This window comes from Leucopleurus acutus, assembly GCF_964270905.1.
Source record: "Leucopleurus acutus genome assembly, chromosome: 7".
In the NCBI taxonomy this organism is placed as follows: domain Eukaryota; kingdom Metazoa; phylum Chordata; class Mammalia; order Artiodactyla; family Delphinidae; genus Leucopleurus; species Leucopleurus acutus.
In genome coordinates, this window is record NC_139150.1 from 7,873,863 (window position 1) to 7,887,142 (window position 13,280).

Consider the following 13,280-nt stretch of genomic DNA (forward strand, 5'->3'; position numbering starts at 1 on the left):
AATAAAGCAAATCAAGTCGAGGGTGGAGGTGGGGGAGGATTTCAGGCAGAGGGAACAGCACCTGCAAAAGCCCGGAGGTGTGAGAGTTCGGTGGCCAAGGGCCAGCCGGGAGCCCCTGTGACCGTGTGCTGGGTGCAGGGACAGTGATTTGAGATGGGGCTGGAGAGTGGGCAGATGGGCCTGGGGCCACGCCGAGATGTTTGGACTTTGTTCCAGTGCCGTGGGAAGCCACTGGAGGCTTAGAGCGTGCGAGTGACATCATGCGATTTATGCTTTTAAAAGCTCACGCTGGCAGCTGTGTTCCTCTCTCTCACTCACCACTAAAATCCGCCTCCCCCCCACGCCACCCCGGCCTACACTGCTCCTGGCCCATAGTGAATGTTCAAAATAAGTGTTGAATGAATGCACGCCCCTGACTTCCTGTGTGACCTGGAGGTAGTCACTTCTCTCTCTGGACCTTAGTTTCCTCACCCGAAATACGGTCGGTGGGAATTTCACGCCAGGGTGTGTGGGCGGGACTGGATTTAGGTTACCCGCCTCGCCGAGCGCCCCGAGACCTGAGTCTCCCACCCCAGGAAGGGAATGTGGGGTGTTCCCCCGGTGGGGACCTTAACCAACGCGCGGCGGCCCTGCCCAAGCCCTAGACCGCGGTCCGAAGGGTGCTGCAGCCCCAGGGGCGGGACCCGCAGGCGATCCCCCGCGCCCCGGCTCGGATTGGGTGCAGCCGTGACCGGCACCACGCGATTGGTCGATCCAGAAGCAGGGGCGGGGCCTAGCTCCTGCAGCGGGGCGGCCCGGCAGCTGGGGACGCGGCCAGAGCCCGGGGAAGCTGCTGCGGGGGCGATGGCCGCGCCGAGCCCGGGGCCCCACGAGGTAGGTGCAGACCCGAGAGAGGACAGGAAAGGAAAGGGTTGGAGGGCAGGGGCAGGACCTCCCCTCCCCGTGCAGGGCGAACACACCCCCATCCAAGCCCGGAAGGGGTCCTGCACTGGGCGGGACTGGGACACGCCCCACATGGGGCCGCAGGTCTGAAGCGGGAGTCCGGCGGGTATCCCCCGAGAACTTCCTCAGTTTCCTCATCGGGAAAATGGAGACAATGATAAAAGCTTCTCCTTCATAGGGCTGTTAGGAGGTCAAGCTCTCAGACAGTGCTGGGCACATGGTGGGCGCCCAGTGCGAAGGGGTCAGCAGCTATGATCTCAGCTTCGTGCTGACCCTCCGCGCTGGCCTGGAGGAACTCGGCATAGACGAGTGGAATAGATGACTGAATCACTGACATCACAGCTCCTACTATAAGGAGTTCCTGTGCAGGATGCTCAAACTCAACAGTAACAACAGTTAATACCTGCCACGAAGGAGTTATTATAGTTCTCATTTTACAGAGGAGAAAACGAGGTGCAGAAAGGTTAGGTGATCTACCTAAGCTAGTGAGAGGTTGCAGAACAAATAAATAGTCTGCCTACTGATAATAAACATCACTATTGTGGGTGCTGACTGCATGCCAGGTACTGTCCCCTCACAACCCCCAGTGAGGTGGGTACCAGCCTTATCTGCATTTTACAACTGAGGAAACTGAGGCAGAGAGGGATGAGGGGTGAGCTGACAAGCAGTGGATGTGGGACTCAGACCAGGGTCCCTCACCTGTGGGATGCTTGCTGCCTCAGGCTCATTGCTTCTGGTGCCTCCCACCCCAGGTCCTGACCCCCTCCCCAGAGGCTGGACACAGAGCTGCCACCTCGAGCTCTGGCCGCCGTGGCCTCCTCTGGCGCCTACGAGACAAGCAGACTCGCTTAGGCCTGTTTGAGATTGGCCCAGGGCATGAGCTGCACCAGCTGACGTGTATGATGCAGGCAGGGCTGTGGGCTGCCACTCAAGTGTCCATGGACCACCCACCCACGGTGAGTGGCCAGTCTGTCCCGTGCACCTCCACAGCACCGACAGCAAGACCAGGCTGATGCCCTGTCCTGCTAATACTGCAGGGCTGGGGAACAGAGCGGGCTAGATAGAAGGAGAGGAAGGCAGGGGCTTGGTGCAGGGAGGGAGGGACATTCTGGGGTGGGGGCTGAGGCCAGGAAGCCAGAAAGCCCAGGGTGTGTGGGGAGTGCGAGGAAGCCCCTGACCCGGGTGGTTGATGTGTGATCTAGGTGGGTCTCTGCCTCTCTTTGGGCTTCAGTGTCACCTCTGTATAATGGATGGCAGGGATTGTACTCCTTGGTCTCTGAGGCCCTCCCGGTTCTGCCAGGGTGTGTGGTTAAGGGACCCCGCCCCCACCCCACTAGCCCAGCCCATCCTCCCCGGAGCTTAGGCTGGGGCCAGGCTGGCTCAGCAGAAAGGGTCGCCCACTGCAAGCTCAGCAGCTGGACGGCCCGGGTGAGCATGTGTGTTGTTTGTGTGTGTGCATACATGTGCACAGTGTGACCACATCCTGTGAGCCAGGTCCTAGCACAGGACCTGGAGGTCCAGGGAGAGAGTAGCAGTCCTCTAAATCTCATCACCTGCTGGAAATCTTCCATGGCTCCCCAATACTCAGCCTGGCCCCATGGTCCTGCTGGCTCAACCCCAAGGGCCAACTGTCCAGCCTCCTCCCCAGTCCACCCTTACTCCCTTACTCGCTTCAGTCACTCAGGCTCTCCTTCCCTTCCTGGGGGCCACCACTGCTCTTCCCGCTCCTGTGAGCACCCTGCTCCTCCTCGCCACTGCCCTTGAGATTTCAGCTTAGGGGGCACCTCCTCCAGGAAGCTTTCTCTGATCCTGCTTCTCCCAGGCTGAGTCAGACAGTCCTAGGCTTCTAGGCCATCCCCTTTGACTGGGAAGGCATCTGGCGACACTTTGGCCAACGTGTGTCTGGGCACACGCGTCAGGCTCTAGCTCAGAGACTGGTGCTGGGGACCCAGCAGTGAATGAGACACACCTAGGACCTGCCTTGGGTTACTCTCCTCCTCCCTCCAGCTCTGGGAGGGCTGGCAGTCTATCTGCCCAACTCAGGCACACCCAGAGTGGTCCCCACTGGCTGGAGGAATCAAATTGGGGGGAACGGGGGTGAGGCCAGGTACAGGATGCTTGGGAGACCCTGGGCTGGCACTGGGGGGTTGAGACTTGCCCTGAGCCCCTCTGCTCCTTGCTACAGGGGCTGCCCACGGAGGAGGATTTCTCCGAGGTCCTGACCCAGGTTCACGAGGTAGAAAGCCCGAGTGCTGCATGGGAAGGGGTGTGTTCTGCTCCTCTCCTCAGTTTCCCCATCTGTGCAATGGGAATGACGGCTTGCCCCAGGGCTTTGCAGGAAGGGTGTGCTTACCTTGACCCTCCCGCGCCAGAGCCAACTGCACACACCTGGGCCCCAGGGACACTCTCGGGGCTGCTCTTCCTTTCCGCAGGACTTCGAGCTGGGCACCCTGGCTGGCCCCGCCTTCGCCCGACTGCGGCGCTCCCTAGGGCTGGCAGAGGAGGACTATCAGGCTGCGCTGGGTCCCGGCGGCCCCTACCTGCAGTTCCTCAGCACCTCCAAGAGCAAGGCCAGCTTCTTCCTGTCGTGAGCTGGTGGCTGGGGTGGGGAAAGGGTGCGAGAGGTGTCCGGGGCGGAGGGGGGCTCTTGAGGAGAGAGACAGCATGGCCAGGTCAGGGTGGGTCAGGGCCGGATAGCGGTCAGATGGAGGAGGAGAGACTGGGGGCGAGGGCAGGAGGCGAGAGGGGCGGTGCGGATGCGGCTCCTGCCCCACCTGGTCAGTGACCTCTCCGTCCCGCCCCCCAGCCACGACCAGCGCTTCTTCCTGAAGACCCTGCGGCGCCGGGAGGTGCGGGCGCTGCTCGCCCACCTGCCCCGCTACGTGCAGCACCTGCAGCGGCACCCACACTCGCTGCTTGCGCGGTTGCTGGGTATGACCGGCCAGGGACCCGGGACTGCGGGGCGAGGGGAGGGGTGAAGAGAGAGAGCGAGAAGGGGAGGGGGGTCAGGGAGTGGGCGGTTCCAGGACGGGGGGCGTAGGGTACCTGAGCCCGAACAGGGTGGAGGGGACTGGACAGGAGGCGGGGCCGGCTGGGGGCAGAGTTCGGGGTGGGGGGCGGGTCCTAGACAGCAAAGTAGGAGGGCGGGGTAGGTGGGCGGTGCCAAGACCTCGGGCGGGGCCCAAAGGGGGCGGGGTTGGGATTGAATAGTCCCGAGAGGAGGGTATATGGGCAGGGCTAGGCCTGGGGGACACGGCATCTTTGGGGCTAAATTTAGAAGCGGGTCGACTTGGGACACCACCTCAAGCTGGGGAAGGGGTCTGGGGGCGTGGCCTGGAGGCTCGGGATGCGGCGGATCGCGAGAAGGAGGCATGGCCTGGAACTGGGGCAGGATGCACCCGGCGTTGCCGAGTTTGGGGCCTCTCTACCTGACGCCCTCTCCCTTTCCAGGAGTGCACAGTCTGCGGGTGGCCCGGGGAAAGAAGGTGGGTGAGGCCGAGGTGAGGGGGCCGGGCCGGAGGGGGCGGCTGGAGGGTGAGATCCTGTCCTCCCTCACTCCCTACCCCCGTCTCCAGAAATACTTCATCATCATGCAGAGCGTCTTCTATCCCACCGGCCGCATCTCCGAGAGGTGAGTCGGCCTCCCCGCCCCACCCAGAATGTGCCACCTGAAGCACCCACACTCACTAGACAGCGAAACTGAGGCGCAGGGAGGAGAAGGGACGTTACCAAGATCTCCTGACGGGTCGGAGACAGTGATTCCCAGGACCAGCATCTCTTGAGCACTCAGTATGCCATAGGCGCTGTGTTGAGACATTTGCATTCATCATTTTCCTTATTCCCAGAACAACTCTTGAGGGGTAGCTGTCCTTATCATCCCCATTTTGTCGATGAGAAACTGAGGAAGGGAAAGCCACACAGCTACTAGGTGAGGAGCAGGGATTCAAACTAGCCTCTGATTGCAGGTGGCCCTCTGAGCCTCCTAGCCCTGCCTCTGCCTGCGAGCTCCACGCTGGTGCTCTCCCAGGGCGCGGACTTCACTCATGCCCTCTGTTGCTGCGTCTAGGGTTGGGCCCCTCTGTCCAGGATACCCCAGGGATGACAAGGTGCCAAGAGGCAGTCACAGGCAGGGGTAAAGTCTGGACTGGACGTTCAAAGGCCTGAGTTGGAATCCCTGCTCTGCCCTTTACTCACTGTGTGGTCTTGGGCAAATTAAAAACAAAACAAAACAGAAAACCTCTCTGAGGCTTTTTCTTCATCTCTAACATGGGGACAGTAACGGACTGGGGTTGTGCTGAGAATCTGGACAGTCACCCAGTGGAAGCTCTTGTTTCTTATTACCTCGTGAGTTCCCTGTATGTCTCAAGTCTGTATAAGGTTGAATTCTGTCTCCCCCACCCCTCACTTCCCAGGTATGACATCAAGGGCTGCGAGGTGAGCCGCTGGGTGGAGCCCGCCCCTGAGGGCAGCCCCCTTGTCCTGGTGCTGAAAGACCTCAATTTTCAGGGCAAGATCATCAACCTGGGTGAGCCACGGGGGCGGTCACTGCCTGCTCTTCCTCCATTTAGAGTGAAGTTAGAAGGGTGTCCCTGGCACTGCTCTCTGCCTGAGTCTTTTTTTTTTTTTTTTTTTTTGTGTGGTACGCGGGCCTCTCACTGTTGTGGCCTCTCCTGCTGCGGAGCACAGGCTCCGGACGTGCAGGCTCAGCGGCCACGGCTCACGGGCCCAGCCGCTCCGTGGCATGTGGGATCTTCCCAGACCGGGAAACGAACCCGTGTCCCCTGCATCGGCAGGTGGACTCTCAACCACTGCGCCACCAGGGAAGCCCTTCTGCCTGGGTCTTTAATAGCCCAGATTCTGGAGTCAGGCAGAGAATCCTAACTCCACAACTTTCTAGCTAGGTGACCAAGGCAAATTACAGATGAGTTCCCTCATCTGTGAAATGGGACAGTAATGACATCTGCCCTTCTAGGGCAGATGTGTGTGGAGCCCTCAGAAACTTGCCTGGCACACAACGAGCACTCAGGTGGGGGCACTGATGCTCCGGCAGGGCCCCAGCGGAGCTGGCTCCTCCGCCAGATGGAACTGGACACCGCCTTCCTCCGGGAGCTCAACGTGCTGGATTACAGCCTCCTGATGGCCTTTCAGCGTCTCCAGGAGGATGAGCAGGGCCCAGGCAGTAGCCTCATCTTCCGCACAGCCAGGTGGGCCCCCCAGAGGCAACAGCAAGAATGAGGTGATGAGAACATGGAAAAGACAGACAGTGTAGTGGGGGAACAGCACAGGCAAAGGCTCGAAGACTGGAAAGTGCAGTGTTTGTGTGTATGTGTGTACGTGTGTGTGTGTGTGTGTGTGTGTGTGTAGCGTGGAGGGCTGGAGAAGCCTGGCCGGCAGGGGTAGCAGGCACAGATGGATCACAGCAGAGGAAAGACCAGGTGAGATCCAGCTGGGCTTTTGAAGAATCTGCCCATTTTCCAGAAGGAGATGTGGAGCCATTGAAGGTTTCAGACGTATTTAATTTTGGCCTTAGAAAGAGCCCTTGCCCCTTAACTCGGTCATTTCACTTTGAGGACCCCGAAGTCATCACCACTGGCACCATCATCTTGTTGCCTTCCTCTTGCATGCAGCCAATCTTTGCATGCTGACTATGAGCCTCATTGAGAGGATGGGCTCTTTCCCATTTTAGAGATGTGGAAACTGAGCCTCAGAGAGAGGAAGTGAAGTTGTAGAATGACTTTTGAGGATTCATGTTAGTACTTGGTTAGTGACCTGCATTTCAGTCCTCCAAGGCCCACATCTGTGGTTGAACCGAATTACTCAGGGTTTAAGACAGGCACTTCAAGGAAATAAGTTCATTGATCCAGTGGGTGGACAAGACAAGTGAAAAATGATGTCCACTCACTAGCCCCCATCCCCACCCCTTGGAGGAAGACCTTGGGATGGGTGAGTCTTGGGCACAACCCAAGGTAATGGCTTGGTGGGCACATCCTGACCAGACGGTGGAATGCCTGCCACGGGGCACAGAATCCACCAAGTCTGCCCATCCAACCTAGGTCAGCTTCTCCCTTGCCCCCTACCCCCAGGTAGTGCTCATATTACAGCCGTCATTCAGCAGGTAAACCCCAGTGTGCATACGACGGTTGTTTCTCCATGCTGCCTGGTAAAAGGTCGCAGCTACAGCCCCACCCCCACCCAGTTCCCAGCCCCTCATTCAGAACCCACCACACCCAGGTTAACGCCGGCACTGCAGAGAGTACCAGCGCTCTGTTCTGGCTCCCAGACCACTCGGTTCTGATTGGTTGGTGCTTGGGTGGGACTTTCTTTGATTGGTTTCTTTCCCCCAAGACCTGGGCAGGGCAGGGATAAAGCCCTCAGCGACCCCCCCCCCCGCAACCCCCACTCCCAAACTCCCACCATCACAAGAGGACAACGTTAGGGGACTGAGCCTGCTTCTGGTTGGGATTGGGGGCCCAGCCAGAGGCACCTTCTGATTTGGAATACAATTTGAGGCAAAAAGACACACCATCTGCGAACTTGGGTTGGACTTTGTCTGCAAGGTTTCAACTCTGCCACCCTGAAACTTCCAGGGTTGGATAACCCCAAACAGCAGTTTAGGAAGTACCCAATATGGGACTTACCCAAAGTGACGTGGCACATAAGTGCAGAGCCAGAGTCTGTGTGACCCAAATGCTCTAGACCAGCGCTACCCAGTAGAAATTTAATGCGAGCCACACATGTAGTTTTAAATTTTCTAGTAGCCCCATTTTTATAAGTAAAAAAGAAATAGGTAAAAATAATTTTAATAACATATTTCACTTACTTCGTACATCCAAACTTTTATCATTTCATCATCTAATCAATATAAACATTTATGAGACATTTTACATTCTTTTTCTCTCACTGCTTTGGAAATCCAGTATGTATTTTATACTTACTGCGCATCTCATTTGGGACTGGCCACATTTAAGTGCTCAGGGCCACGTATGGCTGGCTGGTGGCTGCATAATGGACAGCTCAGCTTTAGACGGTCAACTGCACTTTACTCAGCCACCCAGTTTATCTGACATCACAGGTCCGGGCACACGGGAGGTGTGGGAATGACCCAGGGGCAGCATGGCCATGCTGACAGGGTCCATTGGCTGGGGCTCCCTGGAGGAGGTGGTAACCTCACCCTCCTGTCTGCCCCCAGGTCTATGAGAGGGGTACAGAGCCTGGAGGAGCCGGAAGCCCAGAACCGCCGGCTGCTGCCCGACACCCCCAACGCCCTACACATCCTGGACGGGCCAGAGCAACGCTATTTCCTGGGCCTCGTGGACCTCACCACAGTCTACGGGCTCCGCAAGCGGCTGGAGCACCTGTGGAAGACGCTGCGCTACCCAGGCCGGACCTTCTCCACCGTCAGCCCAACTCGCTACGCCCGTCGCCTCTGCCAGTGGGTGGAGGCGCACACCGAGTGACCGGCGCCCAGCCGCGCTCTCCCCACCTGGACAATGGTCGCCCGCTGGGGACGCGGGTTCCAGCTTGGCCCGGGCAGCGGGTCAGGCTCTCCTCGCCTGTTGTTCCTCCTATTGGCCTCCAGAGGGCAGCATCCCCTAATTAATATTATGAACTCATTTTGCTGGGGATGCTGTGCCTGGCGTTGTATCAGGGACTCCCTTACATTAGCTCATTTAATCCTCAAAAAAAAAAAAAGAAAAAGCTATTATTCTTTTTTTTTTACAGACCATGAAATGAAGGCTCAGGGGGTGAAGGGACTGAGCTAGATCATTCAGCAATAAATGCTGGAACCAGGACTCAACTATGCCTTTTGGACTCAGGAGCCTATATTCTTACTCACCAGCTCCCACAGCCCTGTCCTCACTGGGGAAGCGAGGAGGCTGAAGCCACCAAGCCCAGCCCCCTTGTCGTCCAGATGGGGAAACTGAGGCCCAAAAACTTTAAGGGGCTTAGTACGGGTAAGTGGCAAGGCCAGCCCAAGAACCCGGGCCTCCCAACCCCCCGCCCTGGCTCAAGCAGGGCCCACTGGCCTCCCTCTGGGGTGGCCCCCCTCACTCCTGCTCTTCTAGGATGCAGGTGGGAGGAGGTGGGGGAGTGGGGGGGCTTCAGCTCTGGGAAACATTAGACTGCGGTCCACTATGGGTCTTGAGTAAGCTCTGCCCTCCTCTGGGAGTCACTTTTATCATCTGTGAAATGGGAGCAGGGGTTGGTGGTCAGATGGAGGGACCTGGACACACAGACGTCACTGGGAGCAGAGAAGAAAATTGCCTGCATAGCCTGTGATCTTTCCTTCTCCCTCCTCCAGGAAACTCCAACTCTGCCTTTGGCCCCAGTCCAATCCGACCATGCCCAAGTGGCCCTTTCCTCTAGAGCTTCTCTGGGGCCTGGCTGTGTGATCAGGACAATGTGCTAAACCTCTCTGTGCCTCAGTGGTCTAATCGTTAAAATGGAAACATTTAACTCATTAAATATTTATTGAGCACCTGCTATGTGACAGGCCCTCTGCTGGGAAATGGGGACGTGGGGTGAAGCAAGATGCATAGATTCCACCGCCACAGAGCTCACAGTCGGGGGGGACAGTGACAAAGCAACCTGTGCGACAAAGCCTTGCGAAGGAACATGGGGCTGTGGAGCTCAGGGAAGGAGCCTCTACCTAATTATTTGACGGGTGGGTGTGCTCTAACCCCTTCACTGAGACCAGAAGAATCAGATGCAGCTCTGGGAGGGTCCCAAGCCAAGGACACAGCAAAGACCTGGAGTAAGAGAGAGCCTGGCACTAGAGAGAAAAACATGACACTGTGGCTGGAGTTCAGGGCTGGGGGGACACTGTGGTCGTGTGGGGGGCTTTGTGGGCCAATGGCTGATCCCTGGACTGGATGACTCCAGACCCTGGGAAATTCACTCACCCACCACTCCCATTCCATTGGCCTTGAGAGAAAAGGAGGAAAAATGGCTGGTGGCGGAAGGGAGAGGAAAGGGAAATCTTATGCTGCAGGGCTGGAGTGCGGGCTCCTGGAATATATATACATACATATAACTGACCTCACCCCTAGCTGTCTGGGTGAGTCTGGGTGATTACCTTTCTGAGCCGGCACAAGCCACAGGGCATCTCTTGTTCTGGCTCAGCAGGAAGCTGAGACACAGAGCGCATTAAGGTCATCACTAAGGAGGTGGGTGGGTCGTGGAGACTGTGGTGGGAGGGCAGCACGGCAGGAAACTGGGCTTTGGCCCTACATTTCCCTGGGATCTGGATCCTTCAGGGCTGAGTCAGGGCCCGAGTCCTACGCTCATAGATGGGGACGGCTCAGCCCCTACCCACTTTGGGTCTCTGGCAATGGGCTGAGGCAGGGCTTGTGGCTGGAAAGGAAGTGGCTTGTCCAAGGTCTCACGAGGCCCAGGACTCCTGGCTCTTCTAACTGGCTCACTCAACAGACTTTATCTAGCACTGAGTGTGTGCCAGACACTGTGCTGGTGTTAGAAATGCCCTAAGAACATGACTGGCCTGACTGCCCGCAGGGAGCTTAGAAGCTGGTGGGCAGATGGACCATAAACCAGTTAATACACTGCATGATTTCAGAGTGTGACAAGCACTATGAAAAAAATAAATCAGGTTGGGACAAGAGGGATGGTGGTGCGGTGTTGGATAGAAAAGTTGGCAAGGGCTTTTCTGAGGAGGTGATATTGGAGCTGAATGACAAGAAAGAGCTGGCCATCTGAATAGAGACGTCCAGGTAGAGGGTAGAGCGAGTGCCAAAGTCCTGAAGTAGGAACGAGCTCAATGCACTGGAGATTGGAACGGCGGCCAGGGTGGGTGGACGGTGATCCAGAAGGAAGCAGGAGGGCCTCCTTATTCTATGAAGAGTAAGGAGAGGACTTTTGCCAAAACCAAATTGAAGAGCTTCATCTGAGGCTGTGGGACTCCCCAGTGTCAGTTCCACTGTGGATGTATGACCCTCATCTACTCTGGGAGCCCAGGACATCTGGGCATGTCTGGGCTTGTCAAGACAGGAACTTGACCATATCTCCATGCGGCCTTAGCAAGGAAGGATTTGCCTCTCTGGGGAAGGGATCGTCACCAGCCATTGTGGGTGATCAATGAATCCATAGGGAACATCTCATCATTTTCCCCTTGGGGTTGGGGCCACGGAGAGAGACTGAACTGAGGTGTGCCCAGGTTGGAGTGGGGGATACAAGGAAGGCTTGTGCTCAACGGAGGCCCCGGGGGCAGGGCTGCTTCAACAGAGCCCCCAACAGGATGGGGAGAGGCATGGAGGCCTAGATCACCGGCTTGGGGGAATTTGGCTTTGCCTATGGAGTGCTAGCCCTGGAAAGCTGCTGATCTGGGTGCAGATACCCAGCACAGATACCCTGCTGTTGTGCCCACACCGGAACCTCTTAGAAAAAGGAAAATGGAGTTTGAAATGGGACCAGAGCCGGAGCCCAGGCTGGTTCCCAGGCCAGGGCCCTGCAGAAGGGGGTGTGTGTGGTAAGATGAGCTTTCTTTCAATGCTCAGGAAGCATTTTGTAAAAAAGAAAAACAGTTTAGATGGGAAGTATGCTCTCCACTTCACCCCAGGCCCGCCTCTCCCAGTTGCCTCCTATTTGCCCCTTCAATCCTATCTGGCCCCGGAAAGCACTTGACTTTGAATCCCCGAGGGACCCCAGGTGAGCCTTCGAATGGGACACATTTCAGCACCTGCAGGGGCCCTACACTGCGTTGGCTTCGAATTGGAGGACACTTTGAGAAGGGGGGTGTTATAGTGTGACTTCTTTTGTACCATGATTCTTCCTCATCTTGTGTGAAACTCATAGGATTTAACCTCAGTAATTCGAGATGGAGTCACAGTGGCCAATGTGAACTTCCATATTAGCTGTTGTGAACTGTCCAGTACAGGACTGCAAGTGTCTGAGTGTCATAAATTAATAGTGTTGCTTAAGGGACTTCCCTGGCGGTCCAGTGGTTAAGACTGCACTTCCACTGCAGGGGGCATGGCTTCCATCCCTGGTTGGGAACTAAGATCCCACATGCCGCCTGGCGTAGCCAAAAAAAAAAAAAAAAAAAATTAACAGCGTTTATTTATTTGGCTGCACTGTGTCTTAGTTTTGGCACGTGGGATCTTCATTGTCGCGTGCAGTGGCATGCAGGATCTAGTTCCCTGACCAGGGATCGAACCCGGGGTCCCTGCATTGGGAGTGTGGAGTATTAACCGCTGGACCACCAGGGAAGTCCCAGTAGTTTTGCTTTAGATAAGGAATTTGTTTGGTTCCTCAGGAAGACTCTACTGGCACAGAGACTGACAGAGACAAGATTCTTTGGGGCATAACTGTTACACCCTACAGGCAGATCCTTTAAAATGAGACCACAAGACTGAGCAACTTGAAGGCTCTTTGCTGGAGGACTCCACGCTGCTGAGAGCTGTTCCAGATGGATGCTCTGTTGGAGCAGAAGGCGACTTCCCACTCACATTTGTCATGAGATTCTGGTTCAGCTGGACCAAAGCCCGCCGCTCACTTGTGCTGAGACATGACCTTCCCAGTCTTCTCCTTGGAGTTGTTTGTTACCCCCTTTTCTATTTTTCCCATTAACCTGTGTTGTGTGCAATAAACCAAGTGACTCATGAATTGAACACTGGTTGTGGTTTTTGGTTTTTTTGGTTTTTTTGAATGTTTCTTTATTTGCTGTATCAGGTCTTAGTTGCAGTGCGCGGGCTCTAGAGTACCCAGGCTCATTAGTTGCGGCACAGGCTTAGTTGTCCTGCAGCATGTGGGATCTCAGTTCCCTGACCAGGGATCGAACCGGCATCCCCTGCATTGCAAGACCAATTCTTAACCACTGGACCACCAGGGAAGTCCCATGGTTACGTTTTGTATATCCCCAGTCCTGTGATTCTAACCTGGTCTTACCGCTGGATCTTGCAGCAAAACGGGGGTGTTTGGGAGATGAAAGTAGGTTGTCAGAGCCCTGGCTCTGCAGTGACTGCCCAGGGTTTGAATCTTGGCTCTGCCACAAGATGCCTCTGCACCATCTCACTGGGAGATGCTATCATCAGGTAGGTGCTATCATCATCCCCACTCCACAGAGGAGAAAAACTGAGGCTCAGGTGAACTCACCCGAGGTAGTCCAGGTAAGGTTGCCAGAGAAAATACAGGACGCCCAATGACACTGGAATTTCATATTTCTAATATAATTACTGGTTGTTGCTGAAATTCCAATAAAAGTGGGCATCCTGTATTTTACTTGCTAAACCTAGCAACCCTACCAAGCTTGAAACCCGGGGCTGCCTGAGCCTAAAACCCCGTTTAATTACCGTCCCGCACCGCCCCCCTCCCCGCCCCCCGCC

At 56.3% G+C, this 13,280-nt stretch overlaps 1 protein-coding gene across 1 annotated transcript; it reads left to right on the forward strand.

Moving 5' to 3' along the window:
• Positions 1 to 710: 710 nt before the first annotated feature.
• On the forward strand, positions 711 to 8,399 carry PIP5KL1 (phosphatidylinositol-4-phosphate 5-kinase like 1; the record flags this gene model as incomplete). The annotated part of the gene is made up of 10 exons (XM_082842416.1): positions 711 to 873; positions 1,695 to 1,898; positions 3,128 to 3,178; positions 3,375 to 3,529; positions 3,749 to 3,873; positions 4,393 to 4,427; positions 4,518 to 4,573; positions 5,355 to 5,467; positions 5,993 to 6,146; positions 8,132 to 8,399. The coding sequence occupies exons 1-10, from the start codon at positions 844 to 846 to the stop codon at positions 8,397 to 8,399; spliced, it is 1,191 nt and encodes a 396-aa protein (XP_082698542.1). The 5' UTR covers positions 711 to 843.
• Between the last annotated feature and the right edge of the window lie 4,881 nt (positions 8,400 to 13,280).